We start from the raw sequence: 26,748 nt of genomic DNA, 5'->3' as shown, positions 1-26,748 counted from the left end.
TCTATGTCCTGTGTCCTAAGCCTACTTCTATGTCCTGTGTCCTAAGCCTACTTCTATGTCCTGTGTCCTAAGCCTACTTCTATGTCCTGTGTCCTCACCTTTCTCTGGGTTGTAAGTGCTGATGCATGGGTTCTTCTCCTGGGGGTTCCACAGCTTGACGGTTCCGTCTGCGGAGCAGGACAGCAGGCGGTTCTTGATCCCGCTGTAGGCCAGCCCCCACACAGCGTCTGTGTGGCCCAGCCAGGTTCCAGCCAGGACGCTGGGGTCTGAGGCGTTGGAGGAGGGGACAGGGTCAGTGATACCCATACAATAAGAGAGGAAAAACAGCTCTTTGATTACTCAAGGGTGCGATTGGAATAAAATGAAGGGATAAAATAATAGAAATCTACTCATCAATTCAAATAATATGATGGATCAATTCAAGTATTCCTGACTTCTGTCACGGTGGTCAATGTCTGAAGGCACAGAGGCAAGACAGATACATTGGCCACGCTAAAGAGGGGCTGAGGATGTGTCAACCTTACCGTAGGTGTCATAAGGGTCTACGTTGGAGCTGGGGATGTTCCAGCACTGTATTGTGTGGTCAATCCCTCCACTGTAACACTGCTCTCCACTGGAACTCATAGCCAGGGACAGCACAGGCCCACTGAGGAGAGGAAAGGCGTCTCAGAAAGGTGACATGTAATACTGCCTACTAACAATCCTTATACAGTGAGAGAAAGCCATATGCAAAACAGTTTTACTGATTGATTGAAAATAGTTTTATCGTATTATTCAAAAAAATTACCACAGTTCCTTCTGGTTATTAGATACTTACACATGGGCTCTGAATGTGTAAATGGGCTCCACATCGAAATAGGCACTTCTAAAGAAGAAACAGAGAGGTCTTTAAAAAGGTTTCTCGGACCGATTTTTATTTAATGAGACATTCCATAATGACAAGATAATCCAACAGTGCAAACAGTGTGTGTACTTTTTGGCAGGTACGGTCTTCTGCAGGTTCCACAGTTTGAGTGTGTGGTCCTCAGACACGGTGACCAGGACAGGCTCTACAGGATGGAAGGCCAGAGCCCTGACCCCGTCAAAGTGGCTGCGCAGGGTGTACTTGGGATTCCACGTCTTCCTGAATGTGTCCTTATTGGCTGGTAGCTAAAAATAGACACAGGACAGGGGAGGAAAAGAGAACAGCAACTTTAAACAACTGTGGAGTGAAAAATAGAGACAGGTTGGTGGTGAGTTAGCTAGGGGGGCTAACAGCACTGGAGGATGTAACGCACTAGGACTACTTGAGCACGGCAAGCCCCTCCACTTCCTAATGAAGCCCCTAATGAACATATGTCATTCTGACTAACTTTCAAAGCTAGAGAACCTTCCGCTTTCTCAACGCTTTGTGTGTGTGAGGTGGTTGAGGCGGAGGAGAGAGGTTCAGGGAGGGTTCAGGAGGAGAGAGAGAGGCAGGGAGGGTACAGGAGGAGAGAGGGGCACAGGAGGAGAGATGGGTTCAGGAGGAGAGGCAGGGAGGGGTACAGGAGGAGAGATGGGTTCAGGAGGAGAGGCAGGGAGGGGTACAGGAGGAGAGATGGGTTCAGGAGGAGAGGCAGGGAGGGGTACAGGAGGAGAGAAAGGTTCAGTGAGGGGTTGGTGCTGTTCAGGGGGTCATGGTTCAGGGCTGACAGTTGCTTACATCATAGCTGTAGTCAGCCTCATCGTTGGAGACGGTGAGGTCAGCCAGGTCTCCCAGGCCCAGGAAACTCTCCAACACGTCATCAGAGCCAATGATAAAGGACTTGCCCCCGCCCGAGGGAAAAGGTAAGGGCTCGGCTAAGAATAGGACGGAGAAGAGAAGGTTTAGTAAACGACATACAGGCCACACCTAGACAAAGAGCTCAGGTTGGACGTGCTTAGTAAACAAAGAGCTCAGCCTCTCAGTGGGGTGCTAAAACATTCCCCCGCATGGCAAGACTGCAGAGCACACACTAAGTGGATTGACTTAGTGACATGGCTAGAGAGGTTTTTATGTCTAACATAGTAGAAAGTTCTTCACTGGGTAGAAGTCAAAACCTTGAGTGAATAACAATGAGACATGCGATGAAACAATTTCCTAAACAGACAAAAGAGGAGAAGCAACAACACAGGTTAGGCCCCTTGCAAAAAAAAAAGACATGACAAATAAGACCAGCACTGTATAGAATGGGGTTCATTTCATTTCTAGTGGGTCTGACTGGTGCTCTGTATGCAACCCTTTCTCTCGGCCACTGTGGAGGGTTGTGCTGAGGGTAGTGTGACTGAACCGACAGGCTGGGATTTTGAGCAGGGCACGCAGCAGCAGTTAGGTGTGTGGCAGGGCCAGGGGAGGGCTCAGAATATCCTGTGCACAAGTGAGGAGGAATGCTGACGCAGCATTGGCGTGACTGAGATAGCACAGGGTAGGCCATCAGATCAGAATACACGCTCCACTACTCAATAGTTCAGTTATATCTACCACTGGCCCACAGATAGGTAGAGGAATACATGTCTACCACTGGCCCACAGATAGGTAGAGGAATACATGTCTACCACTGGCCCACAGATAGGTAGAGGAATACATATCTAACACACACACTAGCGCTGTCCAAGCCACAGTTCCTCTACCCAACACCCATGCAGGCTAACACTACATTTTCATTGATACAAATAGCTGCATTTATGCCAAATGTAAATGGGAACAAAATGGGGTATAGGCTGGTTCTCAGCAGGAGGTATGTTAAACTCTCTTACCCCATTCGGTCCCGTCCCCTGAACTCCTGGCCTCCCCTGCTCCCTCTCCATCCTCGGCATTCACCAGAAAGTCAAACTCTTTCAGAGCCTCCTCCGTGTCGGGATCGTCTGGAAGGTCAGAGGCCAGGCCCTCGTTCCCAACCTGGACAGAGGACAAACACAGTCAGCCACCAGGTCTGGCACACTGGGATCATCAAATACAGTACACAGTTAATACGATACTTGTATATAATAACACTTGTATATAATAACAATACTTGTCAAATAAAAGGAGACCGGGTGGTTGGTATTTTCCTTCCACATGCTCATGTACCGAATTTAAAATTGTGGTGAACTCTTTTACACAGCAGGCATTTAAAGGTTCTCTCTTGATGACTATCAACATTCATCATCAGATCTGAGGATACAAGTCAAGAGCCAAGTATTGCTCTTAGTAAGCCATTATTACAACCATGTACACAGTGCTGACACTGGCAGTACATTTACAACAACATTAGTAAGGGGCTTTTCACACACGGTCAGATGTAAATCGGCTGAAGCAAAGAGGTCTTCACCTTTATCTTAAGTTTTTTTATTGTGTGTTTGCCGCTGTCTATATCCTCCATCAGGTCTCCCTCCTCATCGTCATCTTCGTCACTGTCGTCTGCGTTTTCTAAGAAGTTAAATGTTTCCAGAACGTCTCCTGGATTCCTAGAAAAACAGTTTGAAAAAAACTATTTAGAGCAATGTGGGCGGCACTGCAAATGATTTCATTAGTAAATGAAATGAAACAGAATGGATGATGTGGCTAATGCTATTCAGAGCATACTGTTCTGAGCACACAGAGGCACAATGTGCAGAATCCATCAGAAATCTGCTATTTAGGAAGGTGCCAGGAAAAGTGGAGAGCGTGATTTCAGTTTGGTCAGGAAAAGTGAACATTGTGTCAGTTGGATCTTCACTGAAGTGATTGGCAGTGTGCAGGATCAGATGAGGCCTAACAACCTACCTTTTCATATCTTGTCCCTTTGGTTTGGCTGGAGACTCCCCTCCGTTGAGGATCAGCTCCAGGTTTTTGTTTTCCACAGAGCCGTTCTGCTCCGAGCCGGATAGGCCCAGTAACGAACGCACTCTCTGAGACCGTACATCTAGTATTGTGTCCGTGTAACCTACTTCCTGAAGATATCTGTTGGGACAGAAACAGAATTACACATCCAAATGACTTAGCTAGCTAAATAAACCTGGGCCTGTGTACCTAAAGCTTCCCAGAGCAGGAATGCGGATCAAGGATCGGTTTGACATTTTAGAGCATAAGGAATAAGATTACATGGACTAGGGGGACCTGATCCTTGATCAGCATGATGAGACGCTCTATGAATACAGACCCTGATGGGAATTCATCTTGTTCTATAAACGTGTTAGAATGCTAGCTGGATGCGAGGCCCTATAGGTATGCTGTGTCGGAGTACTCACTGTCTGAGGAGCTGTCTGCCCTGTTTCCACGTCAGCTGACTGTTCTGGGGTACAGCAGGGACCTCTGTGTCTTTGGTTTCTTCTGCAAACAACACGGAAGAAAAGTTATCGAAACCACTGTATGTCAACATATTCTATTAATTTCATTTTATAGCAGTTGAGAGAGGAGAGGTCTGTACCTGGTTCAAAGTTAGGCATCTTAACTTCACCTTGATTTAATTCTGTTCCATATTTTAATTTATGGTATTTTGCTCTGGTAGAGAGAAGACAAATGAAAGAGTTCAGTAAATGTGATGAGATAATAAATTCTACATTGCAGTCAGTGGAGGCTGCTGAGGGGAGGACGGCTCATAGTAATAGCTGGAACGGAGTCGTCCTCCCCTCAGCAGCCTCCACTGATTGCAGTTACACACAAAATGTGCATACAATGGCCAAAGAGACAGATTGAACTTGGCCTCATATCAAAGTTATTGCCTCAAGTTAAAGAGAGAAGCTATACACTCACCGTTCTTGCTTTAATGCATATTCTAACATCTTTATTCTTCTAACTAGATCATTCTTTACATTTTCTTGACCTTTCCTTTCTCCTTGTAGGAATGCTATTCGAGCCTGGGCGGAAAAAACAAGAAAGGAGAAAACATTTATAAGTTAACGGTTCTGCCGTTAAAGCCAATAATTTACGCACAACTTTAAAAGCTATACAAAATGTTAAGGTCATCTTTTGTGGCGTATCAAACACCAATCTTTCCGTGGGCCTCCCGAGTGGCGCACACTGCAGACCCAGGTTCAATCCTGGGCTGTCGCAGCCGGCCGCGACCGGGTGACCCACGAGGCGGCACACAATTGGCCCAGCGTCGTCCAGGTTAGTAGAGGGTTTGGCCGGCCGGGATGTCCTTTTCCCATGGCGCTCTAGCGACTCCTGTGAAGGGCCGGGCGCATGCACGCTGATACGGTCGCCAGTTGTCTGGTGTTTCCTCCAACACATTGGTGTCGGCTGGCTTCCGTGCGAGCAGTGTTTCAAGAAGCAGTGCGGCTTGGCAGGGTCGTGTTTCGGAGGACAAATGGCTCTCGACCTTCGCCTCTCCTGAGTCCGTACAGGAGTTGAAGCGATGGGACAAGACTAACTACCAATTGGATATTCCGGAATTGGGGAGAAAAAAAAGAGGTACATTAAAAAATATATATATATATATTTTATAAATAAACAATCTTTCCCACTGAAGTAATAGGCATGTCATGTCTACTGAATTATTAAAACAGATGAATAACAGTGGCAGCAATGACTATTACATCACCTACTACTGCCACAGCACTCTTCTTCTTGTCTTCATTATCCATTCATTAATGACTCCATCAAAGCCTTGTATCAAATTAAATGTTAATTATGTACACAAACAAACCCCATGTAGGGGCCTACTGTACCAGCTATTGACTCCACACATACAGTGCCTTCAGAAAGTATTCACACCCCTTGACTTTTTCCACAATTTGCTATGTTACAGCCTGAATTTAAAATTGATTACATGCTGATTTCTTTGTCACTGACCTACACACAATACCCCATAATGTCAAAGTGTAATTATGTTTTTCATTTTTTTATTTTTTATTTTTTTTTACAAATGAATTAAAAATGAAAATCTGAAATGTCTTGAGTCAATAATTATTCAAATCCTTTATGGCAAGCCTAAATAAGTTCTGCAGTAAAAATGTGCTTAACAAGTCACATAAGTTGCATGGACTCACTCTGTGCGCAATAATAGTGTTTAACATAATGACTATCTCACCTCTACCCCACACATACAGATAATTGTAAGGTCCCTCAATCGAGCAGTGAATTTCAAACAGATTCAACCACATTGGATGGATCCCTGAGGATGGATCAACATTGTAGTTACTCCACAATACTAACCTAATTGACAGAGTGAAAAGGAGGAAGCCTGTACAGAATTTAAAAAATATTCCAAAACATGCATCCTGTTTGCAATAGGCACTAAAGTAAAACTGAAAAAATAAATTTGGTTAAGCAATTAACACTTTGTATTCATGACAAAAAGTTATGTTTGGGGCAAATCCACATTATGGAGTACCACTCTCCATATTTTCAAGCATAGTGATGGCTTCATCATGTTATGGGTATGCTTGTAATCATTAAGGACTAGGGAGTTTTTCAGGATAAAAAAAGAAATGGAATGGAGCTAAGCACAGATAAAATCCTACAGCAAACCTGGTTCAGTCTGCTTTCCACCAGACACTGGGAGATGAATTCACCTTTCAGCAGGACAATAACCTAAAACACAAGGCCAAATCTACACGAGTTGCTTACCAAGACGACAGTGAATGTTCCTGAGTGGCTGAGCTACAGTTGACTTAAATCTGTTTGAACATCTATGGCAAGACTTGAAAATGGTTGCCTAGCAATGATCAACAACCAATTTGACAGATTGAAGAATTCTGAAAAAGAAAAATGAAAATTTTGAACAATCCAGGTGTGCAAAGCTCTTAGACTTACCCAGAAAGACTCACAGCTGTAATCACTACCAAAGGTCATTCTAAAATGTATTGACTCAGGAGGTTGAATTCTTATGTAATCAAGATATATTAGTGTTTTATTTTTCATAATTTCTTTAAAGAAAAAATAGACATTTTCTTCCACTTTGACACCAGTATTTTGTGTAAATAGTTGACAAAATTAAAATGAAATCAATTTAATCCCAACTTGTAACACAACAAAATGTGGAAAAAGTCAAGGGGTGTGAATACCTTCTGAAGGCACTGTATTTGAAAGAGACACTGGATGTAAAAAAATGTAATTAAAAATTAATAAAAAAAAAAAAAGGGCCTAAACAAACATACAAAAAGGTATAGGCACAGATGAATTGGGGAAACCTTGGTATAGGCCTGGTGAGTCAAAGTAGGAGTGCAATTAGCAGTGTCTGTCGCTCCTGGGATCAACAGAGCAGCAGGCCCAGGTTGTAACTTGGGCCTCTAGTAGGATCACCCCTGTAAGGGTGTTCAATTCATACAGCACTATTTAGCTGGCCCTCTTCTCCTGCTCAACTCTGTGCTGCTCGTGAGCACTGAGCAGCTGTGACACCCAATGCCGTTTAAAGGGTAGCAGGCAGGGGGTATTTTTAGTCAGCTGCCCTAAACCCCCTCTCGACTGCTGGGGTGTCATGGTGCCCATAGCAACCCAGTTGTTCGGCAGGTAAACTGGAGGCCAACATTCATGCCGTAGTCATGGAGACGGAGAAAGTGCCAGACGGTTAAAGTGCCACCGGCTAGCAGCTAGATCATACCGGCTATGAAAACACTACGGTGGATCTGAACCACTGAGTCGCCTGGTCCAGTCACTCCCTCACAATAATAAAAGAAGACAAAATTGAGTACACATTCAAGGATTAGGAGACCCAGCTCTCTACATGAAGAACTGAGGTCAATTTTCAACATAGGATTCACTTCAGTCAACGGAGATCAGTTCTCTTAAATAGAACAATTACTGTATAAGAACTAATATTTTGTATATTTTCTAAAGTTTTCCACCTCGGTGTACAAGTCAAAGTGCTAAATGAAGGTCTTGCTGGGACCATAAGCATGGGAGGTCTCAGGTCTGGCCAGTTGAAGTTGGCTAAAGGGAGGAGGAGTTTCAGCTGAACGAACAGCTGTTTACATTTGTCTTTTTCTGTGGACAAACTGTTCTAGTTCAACAGCCAGGGGACGTAGCAGTCTGTTACACAAGCATGCTACTAGCTACTACCTCAGCAGATACAGCTGGCTACAACATTCAACTAAACATTTTGGGTTTGGTCATTAACATGTGCAGCAGCCATGACTGAATACAAAAGAGAGTCGTCTTTGGGTGGTTTCATGTGGGTGTGTGTGTGTGTTCGCACATGGCAAGCGTTTGTACATCCACTCTGCCAAAACGATACACAGTTAGTCAGTCACTCACCCTAGATAACTTCAAAAAGCCTAACCAGGGGTGTATTCATTATGGCGATTCTGCAACAGAAACCGTTTACTCCAAACAGAAAATGTTTTGCAACACAAGTTTCTATTGGACAAAATCAGGTAGGTCCCTCCCCATTTCATTCCATTTTCTTTTTTTTGTGCTTCCGTTTGGTTCTTAAAAAAGGTAAAAGGTTACCGTTGCAAGACGTAATGAATACACCTCTGGTCTTGTGTCTTGAAGTCACCTAGTCTAGCTAGTGCTCGCTAACTTCTTTCGCCAATTAGCTTCAGCCAGCTGGTGTAAGACAGTGGCAAATTTGGTTTGACATTGTCTAGTCTTTCTCTGGGGCTAGTTTGGGACAGTCAATAAATTACACAATGTAAATGGACAATATTTTCATGTTGCACATCTTTTAGTTGTCTCATTAAATGGTTTCAATATTTGCATATGAATTTCTAAAATGTATAGTTGGTTTGAGGATCACTCATAGAATTTTGGAGCTATTGACCACTTAAAATATTGTTCCATGTACATTGTGTAATTTACTGACGGTCCCCTAACAAGCAACATAGGGATATCAAATGTCAAACCAACTGTACACTTTGTAGTACATTGACACTAGAATACAGTGCATTTGGAAAGTATTCAACCCTTTGACTTTGTCCACATGTTATTATGTTACAGCATTATTCTAAAATGAATTAAATATATATTGTTTACTCATCAATCTATACACAATACTCCATAATGACAAAGCGAAAACCGGTTTAGAAATGTTTGCACATTGATTAAAAATAAAAAACAAATACCATATTTACATAAGTATTCAGACCCTTTGCTATGAGACTTGAAATTGAGCTCAAATGCATCCTGTTTCCAGTGAACCTCCTTGAGATGTTTCTACAACTTGGAGTCCACCTGTGGTAAATTCAATTGATTGGACATGATTTACAAAGGCACACCTGTCTATATAAGGTCCCACAGTTGACAGTGCATGTCAAAGCAAAAAAGACACCTAAAGACTCCCAGACCATGACAAACAAGATTCTCTGGTCTGACGAAACCTAGATTGAACTCTTTGGCCTGAATGCCAAGCATCACATCTGGAGGAAACCTGGCACCATCCCTACAGTGAAGCATGGTGGTGGCAGCATCATGCTGTGGGGATGTTTTTCAGCAGGAGGGACTGGGAGAATAGTCCAGATTGAGGGAAAGATAAACAGAGCAAAGTACAGAGAGATACTTGATGAAAACTTGCTCCAGAGCACTCAGGACCTCAGACTGAGGCGAAGGTTCACCTTCCAATGGGACAATGACCCTAAGCACACAGCCAAGATAAGCCAGAAGTGGCTTCGGGACAAGTCGAACATCTCTGGAGACCTGAAAATAGCTCTGCAGTGAAGCTCCCCATCCAACCTGACAGAGCTTGAGAGGATCTGCAGAGAAGAATGGGGGAAACTCCCCAAGTACATGTGTGCCAAGCTTGTAGCGTTGTACCCAAGAAGACTCGAGGCTGTAATTGCTGCCAAAGGTGCTTCAACAAAGTACTGAGTAAAAGGTCAGAATTTTTATGTAAATGTGATCAGTTTTTAATTTTATTTATACATTTGCAAAAAATTCTAAAAACCTGTTTTTGCTTGGTCATTATGGGGTAGTGTGTGTAGATTGAGGGGGGGACAATTTAATCCATTTTAGAATAAGGCTGCAACGTAACAAAATGTGGAAAAAGTCAAGGGGTCTGAAAAACATTTACAGTGCGTTCGGAAGGTTAACTCAGATGCCACATAAGCCGTTTCCAAAATGACAAGTTGCTTTTTAAGCGCAGTCGCTCTTTAATGTCGGGAATACTACATTACTACTAATTGAGCTATTTGTTAACTTCACTTCAATATCTCTTATAGGAGTGCAGGCAGAGTGGCAAGCCTGACGAATATAGGCTAGTGATGGGGGGGGATCGTTCATTACTTAACACAATATTATTTAGATACTTTGACTCCAAGTATCGCAAACAAATATATACAGTACCAGTCAAAAGCTTGGACATACCTACTCATTTCAGGGTTTTTCTTTAGTTTTACTATTTTCTACATTGTAGAATAATAGTGAAGACATCAACACTATGAAATAACACATATGGAATCATGTAGTAACCAAAAAAGTGTTAAACAAATATAGCCACCCTTTGCCTTGATGACAGCTTTGCACACTCTTGGCATTCTCTCAACCAGCTTCCAGGCTGCATCACATCTGGTCGTGATTGGGAATCCCATAGGGTGGCGCACAATTGGCCCAGCGTCGTCCGGGTTTGGTCGGGGTAAGTCGCCATTGTAAATAAGAATTTGTTCTTAATTTACTTGCATAGTTAAATAAAGGTTAAATCAATTAGAATTCATGAGCTAGTTACCTGGAATGCATTTCAATTAACAGGTGTGCCGTGTTAAAAGATCATTTGTGGAATTTCTTTCCTTCTTAATGCATTTGAGCCAATCATTTGTGTTGTGACAAGTTAGGGGTGGTATACAGAAGATACCAAATAGGGCTAACAGACCAAGTCCATATTATGGCAAGAACAGCTCAAATAAGCAAAGATAAACAACAGTCCATTACTTTAAAACATGAAGGTCAGTCAATCTGGAAAATTTCAAGAACTTTGAAGGTTTCTTCAAGTGCAGTCGCAAAACCCATCAAGCGCTATGATGAAACTGCCTCTCATGAGGACCGCCACAGGAAAGGAAGACCCAGTGTTACCTCTACTGAAGAGGATACGTTCACTAGGAGTTACCAGCCTCAGAAATTGCAGCCCAAATAAATGCTTCAGAGTTCAAGTAACAGACACATCTCAACATCAACTGTTCAGAGGAGACTGTGTAAATCAGGCCTTCGTGGTCTAATTGCTGCAAAGAAACCACTACTAAAGGACACCAATAATAAGAAGAGACTTGCTTGGGCCAAGAAACATGAGCAATGGACATTAGACCGGTGGAAATCTGTCCTTTGGTCTGAGGAGTCCAAATTTGAGATTTTTGGCCGCCGTGTCTTTGTGAGACGCAGAGTAGGTGAACTGATGGATCTCAGCATGTGTGGTTTCCACCGTGAAGCATGGAGGAGGTGGTGTAAAAACAGTAAATATTAAGAAAAACCCTTGAATGAGTAGGTGTCCAAACTCTATACTGGTACTGTATGCTTTTGTTAGGTAGCGTTAATTAGCACTAGTTGGCTGTACCTGCGCCACAACTCTGGTATTTTTCGTCCTATAGCTTGTTCTCCATCTTCTTTTTAACTAGCGAGTCAACATGTTTTCAGCACTTTTATTTTCTTGACTGATCAACACTCGTTTTCTCATGCTCCATCGTCTCTCTGCAGCAGACATACTGTGCTTACAGAAAGTCTACAGACTCTGTGGATGTCTTCACATTTTATTGTGTTACAAAGTGGGATTAAAATGGATTTAATTGTCATTTTCTGGCAACGATCTACACAAAATACTCTATTGTCAAAGTGGAATAATTTAAGTTTTTCCTAGAAGATGAATGAAAAATAAAACAGTAATATATCTTGATTAGATCAGTTTTCACCCCCCTGAGTCAATACATGTTAGAATCACCAACTACAGCTGTAAGTCTTGTTGGGTAAGTATCAATATTTTCCCATTATTCTTTTTAAAAATTCTTCAAGCTCTTTAAGTTGTTGGGGATCATGGCTAGACAGCGACTTTCAAGTCTTGCCATAGATTTAAGTCAATTTGTGTCAAAACTGTAACTTGGCCACTCAGGAACATTCACCGTCTTCTTGGTAAGCAACTCCAGTTTAGATTGACCTTGTGTTTAAAGTTATTGTTCTGCTAAAAGGTGAATTCATCTCCCAGTATCTGGTGTAAAGCAGACTGAACCAGGTTTTCCTCTAGGATTTTGCCTGTGCTTAAACTCCATCCCGTTTCTTTTTATCCTGAAAAACTCACAAGTCTTTGCCGATGTCAAGCATACCCATACAAGGAAGCAGTTACTCAGTGATGTGTTGGATTTGCCCCAAACAGAAGGCTTGGCATTTAGGCCAAAAAGTGTATTCCTTTGCAGTGTTTTTTTTGCAGTATTACTATAGTGCCTTGTTGCATACATATGCATGTTTTGAAATACTTTTATTCTGTATATTTTTTATTCTTCTTTTCACTTCTTTTAGGTCATTATTGTGGAGTCACTACAATGTTGTTGATACATCCTCAGTTTTCCCCCCCATCACAGCCACTGAACTCTGTAGCCGTTTTCAAATCACCAATGGCCTCATGGTGACATCCCTTTGCAGTTTCCTTCCCATCCTGCAGCTCAGTTCAGAAGGACAACTGCATTTTTGATGTGTCTGGGTGGTTTTTTAATAAATCATCCGCAGCATAATTATTAAATTGACTGTGCTTCAAGATATAGTCAATGTCTGATTTGTTATTTTTACCCATCTACCAATCACTGCCCTTCTTCATGAGGCTTTTATAAAAGCTCCCTGGTCTTTGCAGTTGAATCTGTGCATGAAATGTAATACTTGATGTATGTATGGGGGACAGAGGAAGGGGAAAGACATTTAACCCAACCCCTCAATCAGGTAGTCATTCAAAAATAGTGTCAACTATTATTTCACACAGAGTGAGTTCATATAACTTACGTGATTTTTTAAGCCAAATGTTACTTCGGAACTAATTTAGGCTTCCCAAAACAAAGGGGATGAATACTTATGCAAAAAATATATATTTTAGTAATTGAATTTGTATTCATTTGTAGAATTACCTTTTCACTTTGATGGAGTATTTTGGGGAGATCATTGACAAAAATAATTAATTAAAATATATTTCAATCCCACTTTGCCTTGCAACAAAATGTGAAAAAAGTTCAAGGGGTTGTAGTGCTTCTATAGTGAGCATTATCTTTAGAACATCCAATCACAATACATATCGTATCGTCACCTAAGTACCGTGATAATATCGTATCGTGAGGTCTCTGGAAATTCCCAGCCCATCCAAATACAGTAAGTACACTATCAGAGATCAAATCGCCGCAATGGTCCTAATTCCTGTTAAAGCACTTCTGCTAAAAGCTGTGGAAATCCCCCCTGCCCTCAGACCACCCTTGCAACACCGCCCTCGGACCAATCCCAGTGCAGCTAGCAAAGCCAGTATTGGCCTAGCTGCTACGTACGTGTGAGGTCACAGGGTTGAGATGTGTAACGGTCAGTCTGGGGATACAGTGAGCTCACAGACCCAAATTAACAGGCTGACAAAGTAATGGACTGTATTGGAGCAGGAATAGACATGGCCTACTCACGACACATTACCCGCTGTACAGCTGTCCTGTAAATGGGTGCAAAAATAATGGCCGACTTTTAGAGCTTTGTCATCACCGACATAACATATACCTACCACTTCACTGCAAAGGAACACTGCTTAGGCCTATTCACACACTTGGATACATTTAGGACTGTATTTTAGATTTGCCTGTCTGTCTACTTGTTTATGTGGCTTAGTGTACAAGCCATCTTTCTTCAATAATCAACTAATAAAAAGAGTACAATCAGTGAAATCATAATTTCAATCAAGGTTTCACAACCATGGCGGCAGGTAGCCTAGTGGTTAGAGCGTTGGGCCAGTAACCGAAAGGATGCTAGATCGAATCCTCGAGCTATCAAGGATTTGTTCTTAACTGACTTGCCTAGTTAAATAGAGGAAATATTTTTTTTTAAACATAAAAAATGTCAGAAACTGTCAAATGTTTTCACAGTTCGGACCGTTTTCAGCAGCCAAGGTAGACTATTAAGTGGAACCGCTATTTTCAGCTCATCTACCTACAGATGTTATGTATAATCAAGAAAGACCTGTGGAAGAACATTTCAGTGGTCTAATTAGCACAGATGTTTTAGGGATAGAGAGTATTGATATAGTAGTGCACCAGTCCTAAGGAAACACCTGAGGCCTAGTGGAAAATGACCACCAAATCAAGCACAATGAAAGAATGATGTGAATAAGACACTGACTGCACACACACACTATGAACATAGGCCTACATTGAGTTAGTGATTTCAATTTCAACAAGATAGAACTACATTGGGGAAACATTTGTGTTTGACCAGATTCAATGCTATTTTACTGTAAACAAATTGACAGACTTTCAGCACGCTTATAGGGAAGGACATTCAACAAGCACAGCACATACACAAATGACTGATGATTGGCTGAGAGAAATTATAATAAAAAGATAGCAACAGCTGTTTTGTTAGACTTCAGTGTGGCTTTTGACATTATCGATCATAATCTGCTGAAGGAAAAACATATGTGTTATGGCTTTACACCCCCTCTTATATCGTGGATAAAGAGTTACCTGTCTAACAGAACACAGAGGGTGTTCTTTAAATGGAAGCCTCTCCAACATAATCCAGGTACAATCAGGAATTCCCCAGGGCAGCTGTCTAGGCCCCTTACATTTTTCAATCTTTACTAATGACCGCTGGCCTTGAGTAAAGCCAGTGTGGCTATGTATACGGATGACTCAACACGATACACGTCAGCTACTACACTTAACAAAGAGCTGCAGTTAGTTTCAGAATGGGTGGCAAGGAATAATAATACCTCAACTAAATCTTGTAATAAATAATGTGGACATTTAGCAAGTTGAGGTGACCCTGGATTGTAAACTGTCATGGTCAAAACGTGTTGATACAACAGTAGCTAAGATGGGGAGAAGTGTGCCCATAATAAAAAGTGCTACCCTGCCTTTTTAACAACACTATCAACAAAGTCCTACAGGCTCTAGTTGTCACACCTGGACTACTGTTCAGTCGTGTGGTCAGGTGCCACAAACAGGGGCCTCGGAAAATTACAATTGGCTCAGAACAGGGCAGCACGGTTGGCTCTTAAATGTACATGGAGAGCTAACATTAATGATATGCATGTAAATCTCTCATGGCTCAAAGTGGAGGAGAGATTCACTTCATCACTACTTGTTTTTGTAAGAAGTGTTGACACGCTGAATGCACCAAGCTGTCTGTTTAAACTACTAGCACACAGCTCAGACACCCATACATACAGACTATGGGAGGTGAACAGAACAGTCTATGGGAGACGCACAGTACTACACAGTGCCATGGCTACATCCACATCAGGTAACTGAAGCAAGCAGTATATATATATTTTTTTATGTAAGTGTGAAGAGACACAGACACACACTCTACACACATGTATGTTGTATTGTAATATGTGGTGGTGGAGTGGTATGAAATGTAATGTCATTTTAATACTGTATGTAACTGTCTTATGTTGCTGGACCCCAGGAAGAGTAGCTGTAATGGGGATCCATAATGAAAACAAATACATTGTATCAGTAGGATAACAAACACCAATCCTGTCAAACTTTACTTGTGGTAAAACACTCAGCCTCAACATACAAAAAATAAAACCCAAATACAACAGTCACTGCCTCTCCGTGTTAATAATTATATTCTTTATTTCCACAGACAGATTCTAAACAGAAAGAAAAGGGCTCGGTCAGGCTGCCATTCCTCTGTCTGTCTTCTACAGCCAGGGCAAAGGAAGAGCAGAGCGCATAAGAATGGTTCTAAATATGCCCTGGCATTCTTAGTGACCTATAAAGTTAGATTTAACCCAGATAGCGTTTATTTCCAGGCTTGGTGTGATTTGTGCTAACAGGGCTGACTGCCCTGATTGATGTGGATGAATCGCAAAGCAACTCACCCAATAGGAGGTGCAGCTGACCAAAATAATCTAGGCTTGCTTCATTAATGTAAAATGCATGTTGTTTTATCAATACAAAGTTGAACAATATTACAGCATCTTGTTATGGCAAATTAGGCAGGTCATACTAGTTATTTCTGTTGACAAGACAAGTAACTATCATATTGATCTTCAAATAGGGCCTAACTGTAAAATACATACATACAACACACACACAGTACCAGTCAAAAGTTGACACACCTTCTTCAAGGGTTTTTCTTTATTTGTACAATTTTCTACATTGTAGAATAATAGTGAAGACATCAAAACTTTGAAATAACACATATGGAATCATGTAGTAACCCAAAATTTGTGTTAAACAAATCTAAATATATTTATATTTTAGATTCTTCAAAGTAGCCACCCGTTGCCTTGATGACAGCTTCGCACACTTTTGGCATTCTCTCAACCAGCTTCATGAGTTAGTCACCTAGAATGCATTTCAATTAACAGGTTAATTTGTGGAATTTCTTTCCTTCATTATGAGTCCAAATTTGAGATTTTTGGTTCCAACCACCGTGTCTTTGTGAGACTCCGAGTTGGTGAACGGATGATTTCCACATGTGTGGTTCCCACCGTGAAGCATGGAGGAGGAGGTGTGATGGAGCTTTGCTGGTGACACTGTCTGTGATATTTAGAATTCAAGGAACACTTAACCAGCATGGCTACCACAGTATTCTGCAGCGATACGCCATCCCATCTGGTTTGTGCTTAGTGGGACTATCATTTGTTTTCAACAGGACAATGACCCATCACACCTCCAGGCTGTGTAAGGGCTATTTGACCAAGAAGGAGAGTGATGGAGCGCTGCATCAGATGACCTGGCCTCCACAATCATCCGACAACCTAATTGAGATAGTTTGGGATGAGTTGGACCGCAGAGTGAAGGAAAAGCAGCCTATGTGGGAACTCCTTCAAGACAGTTGGAAAAGCATTCCAGGTGAAGCTGGTTGAGAGAAATGCCAAGGATTTGCAACGCTGTCAAGGCAAAGGTTGGCTACTTTGAAGAACCTAATATTTTGGTTTAACACTTTTTACTACATGATTCCATATTTGTTATTTCATAGCATTGTTGTCTTCACTACTATGTATTCTACAATGTAGAAAACAGTAAAAATAATGAAAAATCTGTGAATACATATATATAAAGATATTTTTGTTACTGTACATGAACCCTAACATAACTAAAACTTGCACATTTTCTGGCCATCTAGTGAGACAATCAATTCTCTACAGGGTCATGACATCTAGTTGTCNAGACCGTGGCTACAGGGATGCAGAAGCCTGTGCAGCCTTATATCCATTCCAATCTATTGACTGGTAGGCCTTGAATCAGTGTGCAGAGTGAGAGTCATGCTGAAGGTATGTGTCACTGAGCAAGTCAGTACAGGGGGAGTCAACCTCCCATCTGCCACCACTCAAATCAAAATCAAATCAAATCTTATTGGTCGCATACACATGGTTAGCAGATGTTAATGTGAGTGTAGCGAAATGCTTGTGCTTCTAGTTCCGACTATGCAGTAATATCTAACAGTAATCTAACAAATTCACAACAACTACCTTATACACACACAAATGTAAAGGGATGAATAGAATATGTACATATACTTATAAGGATTAGCAATGGCGTGCGGCATAGGCAAGATGCAGTAGATGGTATAGAATACAGTATATACATATGAGATGAGTAATGTAGGATATGTAAACATTATTAAAGTGGTGTTATTTAAAGTGACACCTTTATTAAGTCCATTTATTTAAGTGGGCAGAGATGTGAGCCTGCATGTTGGCAGCAGCCTCTCTATGTTAGTGATGGCTGTTTAACTGATGGCCTTGAGATAGAAGCTGTTTTTCAGTCTCTCGGTCCCACTTCAACTGTCTGGAGTGGGGTGTGTTCAAACAATACAAGTACTATACTCTCTCTGGCACTGCTTGCATTTCAACACCTCCACATTTCTTAATACAATCACAACACTGAACCAACATTCACTTTCATATCTGCAAGACTGCCAGGTAGTCTCGACAGGTCAGATAACGTTAGCTGATGTCATTTTATAAAACATGTCAAAATGTCATAAAATAAACCACAACGGAAAAACTTCATTAAATTGACCAAGATCACATCTGTGACACAAAAGTGAATTCTAAAAGTTATGTAGCTAGATTGCTGACTAAGCCTAAAGCGAATTGTTTTACTTGTTCGATCGTAAATGACAGTGCAGTGTGTCAGACTGTGTCTGGGGCCTTGTGACAGTTAGCTAGCTAGCTAACTTTGTTTATGTTAGCTTGCTAACAACATGCACAAACCATCCAAATGGCATCAGACTACATGTTTATTTTTTATTTATTTATTTATTTTAAAAAAACTTTAAGTTAAAAAGATTGCAGACTTTATATGATCAACAATATGGGATGTATCCCTTTTCAATATGTTTTAGTTAACTAGCCAACATCGGCTAGCCTGTCGGTGACTCAAGAGGACCCAGCCAAGTTGTCGCCATAATGACCAAACCAAAATGGCTGCTCTCAGAGATTAGTTGACAGTCAGCTGGATTCGGTTTGATTAGAGCCTTCTGTATTTCAACGACTCTCTAAAATGAAACGACTAAATAAGTAGCACAGCAGCAAGAGTGAACGGTATTCATAAAACTACGGGTAAGACATTGCAAACAAATCAACTTGATGTTCCACTTTATCACATACTATCTAGCCAGCATTTGTCAGCCGGTGCTAAGCTAATGTTATCCAGCCAGTTAACTGATTCCCGTGGCTAACTATTTGTTATCTAACTGGACACACTATAGTAGGACGTTCACTTGCTATCGAAGCATGGTCATTGGATGCAAAGTGGCTAAAACAAAAGTTGCACACTATCCAGGCAAAATGAATTGTTGCTCAAGCTTCTGTGTTACAGTTAGTTGGCTGAGCTAACGTTAGTATGCTAATAGCTACCTGAAGTTCGGCCCTCTCCACTTCCCAATGAGCTCTCTCCATTTCGAATCGGGCCCATTCGTGCTGGATGTAATGTAAAATACCGGGGATGGTATATTGCTGTGGCCGTGGTATGTCGTCTTGCTGCTGCCCCATCCCTGAGCCACCTCCACTACCGATTTGGGGATTAACGTTGTTATTCCCCTGCTGCTGTCTTGAGGCGGCCATTCCAACTCCTCCGCCGGCGTGTTCATCCATTTTTAAGAAGAGGAAAGTCCCAGCACAATTTGCTGCTTGAATTCGCCTCCACCCCCCCTTTTCAGATCAGTGTTCCCGTATGAATTTGACGATGCCTTTCACTGAAATGGCTATGCGGTTGTAGTGAGACAGGGCTATGTTTTGGATTTACTCTCAGCGTAAAGATTTGTTGGCCGCCATTAGTCCAATCCTTGGAGTTGGATATGAAAGCCTCCTTACTGCCGGGGGTGGGAGAGAGAATTGTCCCGCGCTGCATGGTGGGACATACTCTACTTTTTCTTTTTTTTGGGGTCATCCAAATACATTAGGCCGGGCATGCGTGTATACAGTTAGTCTGTACAGCACAGACACATTGTGAACCAGATCAATAATAGAAATAGGATTCTATCAGGGTTTGTTTGCATGACTCAGGGAGCCATCTCATATCCAGCACTATGTTGCTGACTGCATTGTTTGCTGACTGCAGATTGGGGATCTTGACTGTTAGTTTAGCTTGGCCATAGTCCTTCTGACTGCTGAATGGGATATGTAGTTAACTGATCAGTTACAGATGCATAAACAAAAAAAAGGGGTATTACACAAAGACTTTGCGCATGATTTGCAATGACACCATTTATATATATAATTATTTCCTGTTTTGCAGATACACTGGATTTAGAGATCACAATGATCAAGTTCCTTCTGATGGTTAACAAGCAGGGCCAGACCCGCCTGTCTAAGTATTATGAGCAGGTGGACATTGAGAAGAGGCCTTCTCTGGAGACTGATGTTGTCAAGAGATGCCTGTCACGCAAAAAAGAAGAGGTCTCTCTCAATCACATTATTAGAATCACATTATTTGGGGGGTTTTGTTTACTTTCACGTGTATAACACAACAGTGAGAAGACAATGCATAACTGGGGGGTTAGACAAGACAATGCATAACTGGGGGGTTAGACAAGACAATACAGGACAGAATGAAATCTAGTAGAAATTACCTAGACATAACCTAGTCTGTTATCAGTCTGTTTAGCGATAATTCCAGTCCTTGCCACTCATTGTCATGCTAAACATTTTTGTTTGTATTTATGGTATTCTTCATGCTGAGTTAGTGTGCCACTGAGCTCATCTTGGAATTCACATTCAACTAACTATTGTATTCTATCTAGTGCTCTTTTGTGGAATACAAGGACTTCAAACTAGTGTATCGACAGTATGCTGCTCTCTTCATAGTTGTTGGTATCAGTGACACTGAGGTGAGTTCATCATTTCACTGTTATAAGTGTACAAGTATTAGTGTTAACAGATTAAGGTTGAGATTGTATTATTGTGATTATACATGATTCATGGTGTGGGATGTCCTTCTTTCCCACAGAATGAGCTGTCAATCTATGAGCTGGTACACAACTTTGTTGAGGTTCTTGACAAGTACTTTAGTCGTGTGGTGAGTTCAGTCTTTTTATTCTCTACTTCAGCACATTCTTGTTGTATACTAGATTTACTTCACGTTAACTATCCAACCACCTATGCATAGCATTTTAAAGGTCAGTATTTTCTGGGACAAAAACACATTACTCTAAACTGATCGTTCCTCGTTAGAAAAGTAAATTGTTTTTCTCTCCTAACAGAGTGAATTGGATGTATCCTTTACAAATTATTATAACTTGTTTTAATCAGTTTGAGGAAACAAGTCATTGAAACAGAAGCAGGGGCTGTCTGCCTGTCCACCTTCGCATTAGGTGCTTTTCATGTGGCTTGCCAACAGTGCCATTCCAGCCCTGGCATTTAGTATGGCACTGCACAGACTGATGAAGACTACTGTCATTGTCTGAGTCTGGGCTCAGTGGGATTTCAGACTAGCCGGGGTCAGACCAGTCATAAGAATTGGAATGCAACTAGTCAGTGGTGTTAACGGTTCACTGTTAAGTTGTCAAAGTTGTTCAACCTGACCAGTGACATGTTAATGGTGTAGCCAGAGATATCATTCTTACTAATGGAGAGTGCTCATTGAGCGGGGTAAACAAATACCCTCCTTTACACTGTGATAGGGAATAAATGAGTATTCAATATTGACTTATAGATGATTTAATGACCTTAACTCCAGCTCAGATCATGTTCAACCTGGATAAAGTGCACATCATCATTGATGAGATTATCCAGAATGGACACATAGTGGAGACCAACAAGAACCGTATCCTGGCACCTCTACTTGCTCTGGACAAGATGGCTGAGGCACATTGAGCAGTTGTTTGAACCATAGACTTAGACATTGCATCATTGTATCTGTCCAATTATGACGTCTTTAAGAGCACGGTCAGCGCCATTAAGGCCATCTCCATAATGAAGTACTCAATTTTCTTCTATGAGTTGGGAAACTGAAAGGGTGCACACTGCCACCTAGAGTGTGTTGTTTGAACAGGAATAAAGCAGAGGTTGGCGATTTACTGACACCTGCAGTTATGGAATGTCTTCTCACAAGTATAATTAATTGGCTGATTCCTCCTGGTAACCTGAATGGAATTATATGATCCTTGAAGGAAAACCACCCAAAAACGATATTTTGATATTTGTTTCATTAGTCCATTGCTGACATAGTCCCAAAATGTTTTGCTTGTCAGCAATCAAGTTAAGATTTGTAACTTTCAAACCATCCCCATATGATGCATTTTGCACCATACAGGGATGATTTCTGTATTTTAATGCCACATTGAAAAATACGAGGTCAAACCATGGTGTCAGAGCTCTAGAAAAAGGCCAGAGTTCCCGAGTTGGATGACCGTTCAAATAGATTTTTCTCCAGTTGGAACCCCTTTTTGTTTTTAACGCACTGAAGTCCGAAATTCCTGAGTTCCCAGTTGTTTTAAACGTGGCACGAAAGTTGCATAACTTAAACTTGATTGCTGACAAGCAAAACATGTCAACAATGAAATAAGTACCAAAATATTGTTTTTTGGGTGAAGTTTTCCTTCACATAATTCCATCCAGGTCACCACTTCAAAGTGGTGAAAGTTCAAGGGCGGTGCCCCCTAGAGAATGATGGAGGCCGCTAGTGTCACAGGCCGTATTAGCATGGGCAACTCCATTGAGAGCTTCCACCATTTTAATGTAGTCAACTGGGTGAGACTTTCAACTTCTTTGGATGATTCCTCCTAGTGACCCTATTGAAATCATCAAGAGAGATCAGCCAATTGTGAAGAAAATTGACTACTTCAAAATGGAGAGCCTCAATGGCACTGCCCATCAGTTCAATTGGCAGACAGATAACCTTATACAAATACAAAGATGAGTTCTCCATGAGCTGCCCATGCTAAAACAGGCTTTTGGACACTAGAGACCTCCATCTAGATCTATGGTTTGAACAAACTAAGACTAGTGGCAAGAAAAAGTATGTGAACTCTTTGGAATTACCTGAATTTCTGCATAAATTTGTCATAAAATGTGATCTAAGTCACAGCGTGCTTAAACTAATAACACATTTGTCTTTATTGAACACACCCTGTAAACATTCAGTGTAGGGTGGAAAAAGAATGTGAACCCTTGGATTTAATAACCAGTTGACCCTCCTTTGGCAACAATAAACTCAACCAAACATTTGAGGTAAAAAAAAAAATCGGGTTGAGGTCAGGACTCTGACTGGGCCACTCCAGAAGGCGTATTTTCTTCGGTTGTTGATTTACTTTTGGGTCGTTGTCCTGTTGAGCTTCAATTGTCAGACAGATAGACATTTTGCAGGAGAATGTTAGGCTAAACTTGGGAATACATTTTTCAGAAAATTTTATACAGAAATCCAGGTAATTCCAAAGGGTTCACATACTTTCTTGCCACTGTATTACCCTTTGGGGAAAAAATGGACACATTGCCATCCAAATGAGTTATGGACTTCATACTTGAGTTTATCAATAATAATCCATTGTATAGAATAAGTATCTTTTTATACAGCAGCTATAGTAATAGATTGAACTGAGGTATTACATACATCTTCCCTTGGAGCTTTAATGTGCATAGCATGTTATTCAGGTCTTTTTTTTTTAAACGTAAATAAACAAGACTTCATACTTTGCAAACATTTTAATGATTATTTTTGGAGCATACACATTTGAAAATATCTGTTTACTTCAAACTGCAACTTGAGTTAAATAAATGTTTATAATATACAAAGAAAATACAAGGGAAAGCATAGCTTGCTTTTTTTCCTTTTTAAATGTGCCTTGCACACAGAACCAGTGTTTTTGTCTCTAGCTTTGATCAAATTACACAAATGCACTCAGGGACTTTGATCCTTATAGCAGGGCAATAAACACCAAAATACACACAGTAACGAAAGGAAAAATAATAAGCATGTGCATCATGATTGTATGATGTTAGATGAAGTAAAAGGAACAAGGTAATCCTAATATTCAAACAACGCAGGCACTAGTAAAACAACCTGGTAAGGAAATGCCCAAACACTCTACAGTTAGCTCTACAGAAGCAGCTGCCCTTCTCCCCTCACATGACGCAGGGAAAGGAAGGAGGTTGACAGCCGGGTGATGGCAATCTGAAAACCCAAAAACTACAGAGAACTTGTACACAGATGCTCACAGCCAAAGTATGAGAGAGAGAGATAGTAAACACTGTAGAACATGAGGAAACTGTCTGCCCCGTCTTCCAGTTGCTCAAGCCCTTAAAGCAGCAGAGTGCCCTGGGGAGGGAGCTGTGACAAGTAAGCAGGTGGGTCGGAGGAGAGGGAAGGTGGGGGGGGCGCCCCTGGTTTTATCTGTATCACTAGCTATTGAGTTAACATGGGACTGTTTTTCAGGGGGAAAGGACAGGACGGGGGGGAGATGTGGGGTTGGGAGGAGGAGGGGGGAGAGATCTCAGAGAGCACAGCTTGTTTCTTTTTCTGCAACAAAACACAACAGGCTTCACCAGCAGGGGGGGGTTGGTCAGTCATAATGGGGCAGACGGAGCATGCTCAGTTGAGGTGGAAGCCCTTCTCCATGGTAGCCGCTAGGAGGCGCTCTCTCATGATGTCTTCAGAGGAATACTCTGGCAGCTTCAGGTAGTGCACACAAGTGTTAACAGATGGATAGCTCGAGTCTGTCGCGTCCACCTAGGGGGAACAATTAGGTTAACTGTGTTGCAGTCACAGCCCTGCTCTATAATCCTGGAGTGGCAGATTCAAGTGGTGGAGGTAGTGTCATTACAATACTATGATTTTAAAGCTGAACAGAATACATTTAATGTCAAACATTTCCCAAATTTCTACTGACAGCATTTCTGAAACATATCAACCTCATTAGGATGGCTTACTGTACTGCAAGGTTGACAAAGTTCCCTAAACTCAGCAGTGATTGGTCTCATGGAGAGCCTTACCTTCCGAACGATGGTGAGGCGTGGGTGCAGGTTGGCCAGACCACCAGGGGGCAGAGTGGAGCATCCTGTGGTGAACTGGAGGAAGGCTTTCCTCTCGTCAGATGACATGCCACACAGCACCCGCACAAAACGCAGGAACCCAGGACTGTGGAGAGGACGAGAACAGATACAGTTAAAAAGGTCTCCAGCAAAATATGAAAACAACAAGCTGTTAGATAGTGTCAGTTGATGTACTGGCGCAGCAGTACAAGGTCCCATGTTCCTCTAGGAACTAAGTAACGTTCTGGTCATGTTAGCGACTTCGCCATTTCAGTTCTTGTTATTTGAACCCCTTTTAAAACACGACCAACACCGTCAATACAAGGAGATCTAACAAACGTTTTTCAAGCTGGCCAGAGTAAATGATCTAGTCTATAAACTGTAGTAGATACGAGGGCCATCATACCTGTCCCGAGTGTAGCCCAGCTTAGGCTCTGTGTAGTTCATGACGTCCTCAGATGTCCAGGAAGGAGACTGGTTTCCACAGAGGATCATCTGCACCTCCTTGTGACTGAAGGAGCTCAGCTTCTCCATGGGGAACACTCGGTTAAAACCCTCTGAGAAAATAAGTTAATTTCATTACATTCAAAATGTAGTGCGCAAACAATTTTTTTCTGTGATTACTAACGCTAATCCGCATGTTGTTTCAATAGGCATACCTCTGAAAGCCTCCATTTGTTTCTGGATGCCAGTGTGCATAGAGAAGTCAAACATGAGCTCCACATACTCCTCGGCATTCTCCATGGTCACCATCTGGAAGGATTAACAGAGGGGCACAGGCCAGATTTAGACACCACTCATCTAACCAGTAAAACTCTAGCGGTGCAGTTCTCTACCTACCTCGTCATTTCCATTGGGCTTCAGGTCCACTGCTGAGAACCCATGCACTTTGGATGAGGGGCAGAACTGGAAATTCAATCTGGGAGAAAAGGGACTCAAAATTAGCCATGTTGAATGACAACGATACAGCGGTCAAGGATCAAATAATGAATCAGCATAATTGGAAACTGAACAGGTGAGCAAATTGTAAAATTGTACCACAAGTGATTATACGTCACCTACAAAACAATGTAATTAGCAAAAATGCCATTCCAATTCAGGATATTATCCACTGAATTCTTGACTAAATTTAAGAAGCTCTCTCAGTAATGAGTGGTGGTGGGCGCTGTGCTCACCCCAGGTCCTCTACACTAAGTGGTGGTCCAGAGCCCATGGGGTTCTTCAGCATGAGGTCCTGCAGCCTAGTGTTCTTCTCATCCTCAGACAGACTCTTGTTCCCCAGGATCAGCCTCCTCTTCACCGCCAGCTCCTTCATCTCCTTCAGGAACTTGGCCCGGTGGGGGTTGACGAGTTCAAAGTCCTCCCAGGTCAGGATGCCGTGGTACCAGGCCGGGGGCTTGGGTTTAGGGGGGTCCAGGATGAACTCGGACTTGGAGTCCTCGTCAAAGCTTCCGACAGAATAGGTGTCCAGGCTCTCCTCGGTAGACGCCTCCGACTGGATCTCTGAGAAGTGGTGGTGCTGCTCGGTGGGATCGAGGAGGAGAGGGCCCCCACGGGAGGCGTACAGCAGCTTGGACATGTTGCTCTTGATGTCACCCATACAGAGCAACTTGAAGAAGGGTCGTGAGATGGGAAGGTCCACCAGGCGGTTGTCCTGAATGCACTTGGCCAGGAAGACCCCCAAGAAGAGGAAGAGTTTGCTGAGGCGATCCAGCTCGTCACTGTCCTGGGGGAATGGGGCTGGGAACAGGCCGCAGGAGCGCTGGACGTAGTAGCCTGGAGGTTTCAGACCCCCACCCAGATCCACCTGATAGTACACAACACAGTCAATAAGAAGCAGGGCATTTTCATTGACATGACCTTAACCCCAAAAATATTAATTAAAGGTGACACTGACATGGTTCAAATATTACCGTTTAGAACTACATTTGAATGATGTGACAGTGAAGCAACACTTACCTGGCGAGACTCATCGTCTGGGAAGTCATCATCACAGAGCCAGATACCCAGGGATGTCCTCTGGAACTCAGCTGCCACCAGAGCATAGAACTCCAGTGTTGGACCCAGGCCTGTACCCTCCTCCCCCTGGAATTCAACCTGGGGAGAGAGAGACTGGTCATTCGCTACGACCTCTCATAACCAGTCACTATGACCTCTCATAGCTATCTCATAACCAGTCACTATGACCTCTTGTGGCAATACCATTCAAAGAAATAGGGGAATACATTACCAAGCTGGAAAAAACAGGTGTACAGTAAGATTA

General features: G+C 42.1%; 3 protein-coding genes across 11 annotated transcripts in view; 1 reads left to right on the top strand and 2 right to left on the bottom strand.

Annotated features, from left to right (window-relative positions):
- Positions 1-19,363, bottom strand: part of strn3 (striatin, calmodulin binding protein 3) — a 29,775-nt gene extending 10,412 nt beyond the window's left edge. The window contains exons 1-12 of the mRNA XM_023994157.3: positions 18,876-19,363; positions 4,715-4,818; positions 4,389-4,462; positions 4,210-4,291; positions 3,746-3,922; positions 3,312-3,447; positions 2,758-2,899; positions 1,685-1,821; positions 974-1,149; positions 818-865; positions 525-646; positions 99-266 (exon numbers count right to left, since the gene is read on the bottom strand). Of these exons, the coding sequence (XP_023849925.1) occupies positions 99-266; positions 525-646; positions 818-865; positions 974-1,149; positions 1,685-1,821; positions 2,758-2,899; positions 3,312-3,447; positions 3,746-3,922; positions 4,210-4,291; positions 4,389-4,462; positions 4,715-4,818; positions 18,876-19,112 (1,603 nt within the window). The 5' untranslated portion in view covers positions 19,113-19,363. The remainder of the gene's footprint in view (positions 1-98; positions 267-524; positions 647-817; positions 866-973; positions 1,150-1,684; positions 1,822-2,757; positions 2,900-3,311; positions 3,448-3,745; positions 3,923-4,209; positions 4,292-4,388; positions 4,463-4,714; positions 4,819-18,875) is intronic.
- ap4s1 (adaptor related protein complex 4 subunit sigma 1) lies at positions 18,410-22,703 on the top strand. Of its 3 annotated transcripts, none has more exons than XM_070445122.1 (6): positions 18,410-18,578; positions 19,756-19,916; positions 20,261-20,347; positions 20,467-20,535; positions 20,691-20,731; positions 21,201-22,703. In XM_070445122.1, the coding sequence occupies exons 2-6, from the start codon at positions 19,779-19,781 to the stop codon at positions 21,262-21,264; spliced, it is 399 nt and encodes a 132-aa protein (XP_070301223.1). In that variant the 5' UTR covers positions 18,410-18,578; positions 19,756-19,778; the 3' UTR covers positions 21,265-22,703. The 3 variants fall into 3 exon arrangements, with proteins under 3 accessions (XP_070301223.1, XP_023849927.1, XP_023849929.1); XM_023994159.3 differs by having other exon boundaries at positions 18,411-18,578; positions 20,720-20,731; XM_023994161.3 differs by lacking the exon at positions 20,691-20,731 and having other exon boundaries at positions 18,411-18,578; positions 21,196-22,703.
- Positions 22,704-23,144: 441 nt separating this feature from the next.
- hectd1 (HECT domain containing 1) overlaps positions 23,145-26,748 on the bottom strand; it is a 30,903-nt gene continuing 27,299 nt past the window's right edge. For all 7 annotated transcript variants that reach the window (XM_023994151.2, XM_070445119.1, XM_023994154.2 and 4 more), the window contains 7 exons: positions 26,445-26,582; positions 25,661-26,292; positions 25,326-25,404; positions 25,145-25,238; positions 24,892-25,042; positions 24,447-24,591; positions 23,145-24,183 (listed from right to left, as the gene is read on the bottom strand). In XM_023994151.2, the coding sequence (XP_023849919.1) occupies positions 24,046-24,183; positions 24,447-24,591; positions 24,892-25,042; positions 25,145-25,238; positions 25,326-25,404; positions 25,661-26,292; positions 26,445-26,582 (1,377 nt within the window). In that variant the 3' untranslated portion in view covers positions 23,145-24,045. The remainder of the gene's footprint in view (positions 24,184-24,446; positions 24,592-24,891; positions 25,043-25,144; positions 25,239-25,325; positions 25,405-25,660; positions 26,293-26,444; positions 26,583-26,748) is intronic.

Source organism: Salvelinus sp. IW2-2015, linkage group LG9, assembly GCF_002910315.2.
Source record: "Salvelinus sp. IW2-2015 linkage group LG9, ASM291031v2, whole genome shotgun sequence".
Lineage (NCBI taxonomy): Eukaryota > Metazoa > Chordata > Actinopteri > Salmoniformes > Salmonidae > Salvelinus > Salvelinus sp. IW2-2015.
Note: the sequence above shows the minus strand (reverse complement) of the source record. Positions and strands in the feature narration are given on the sequence as shown.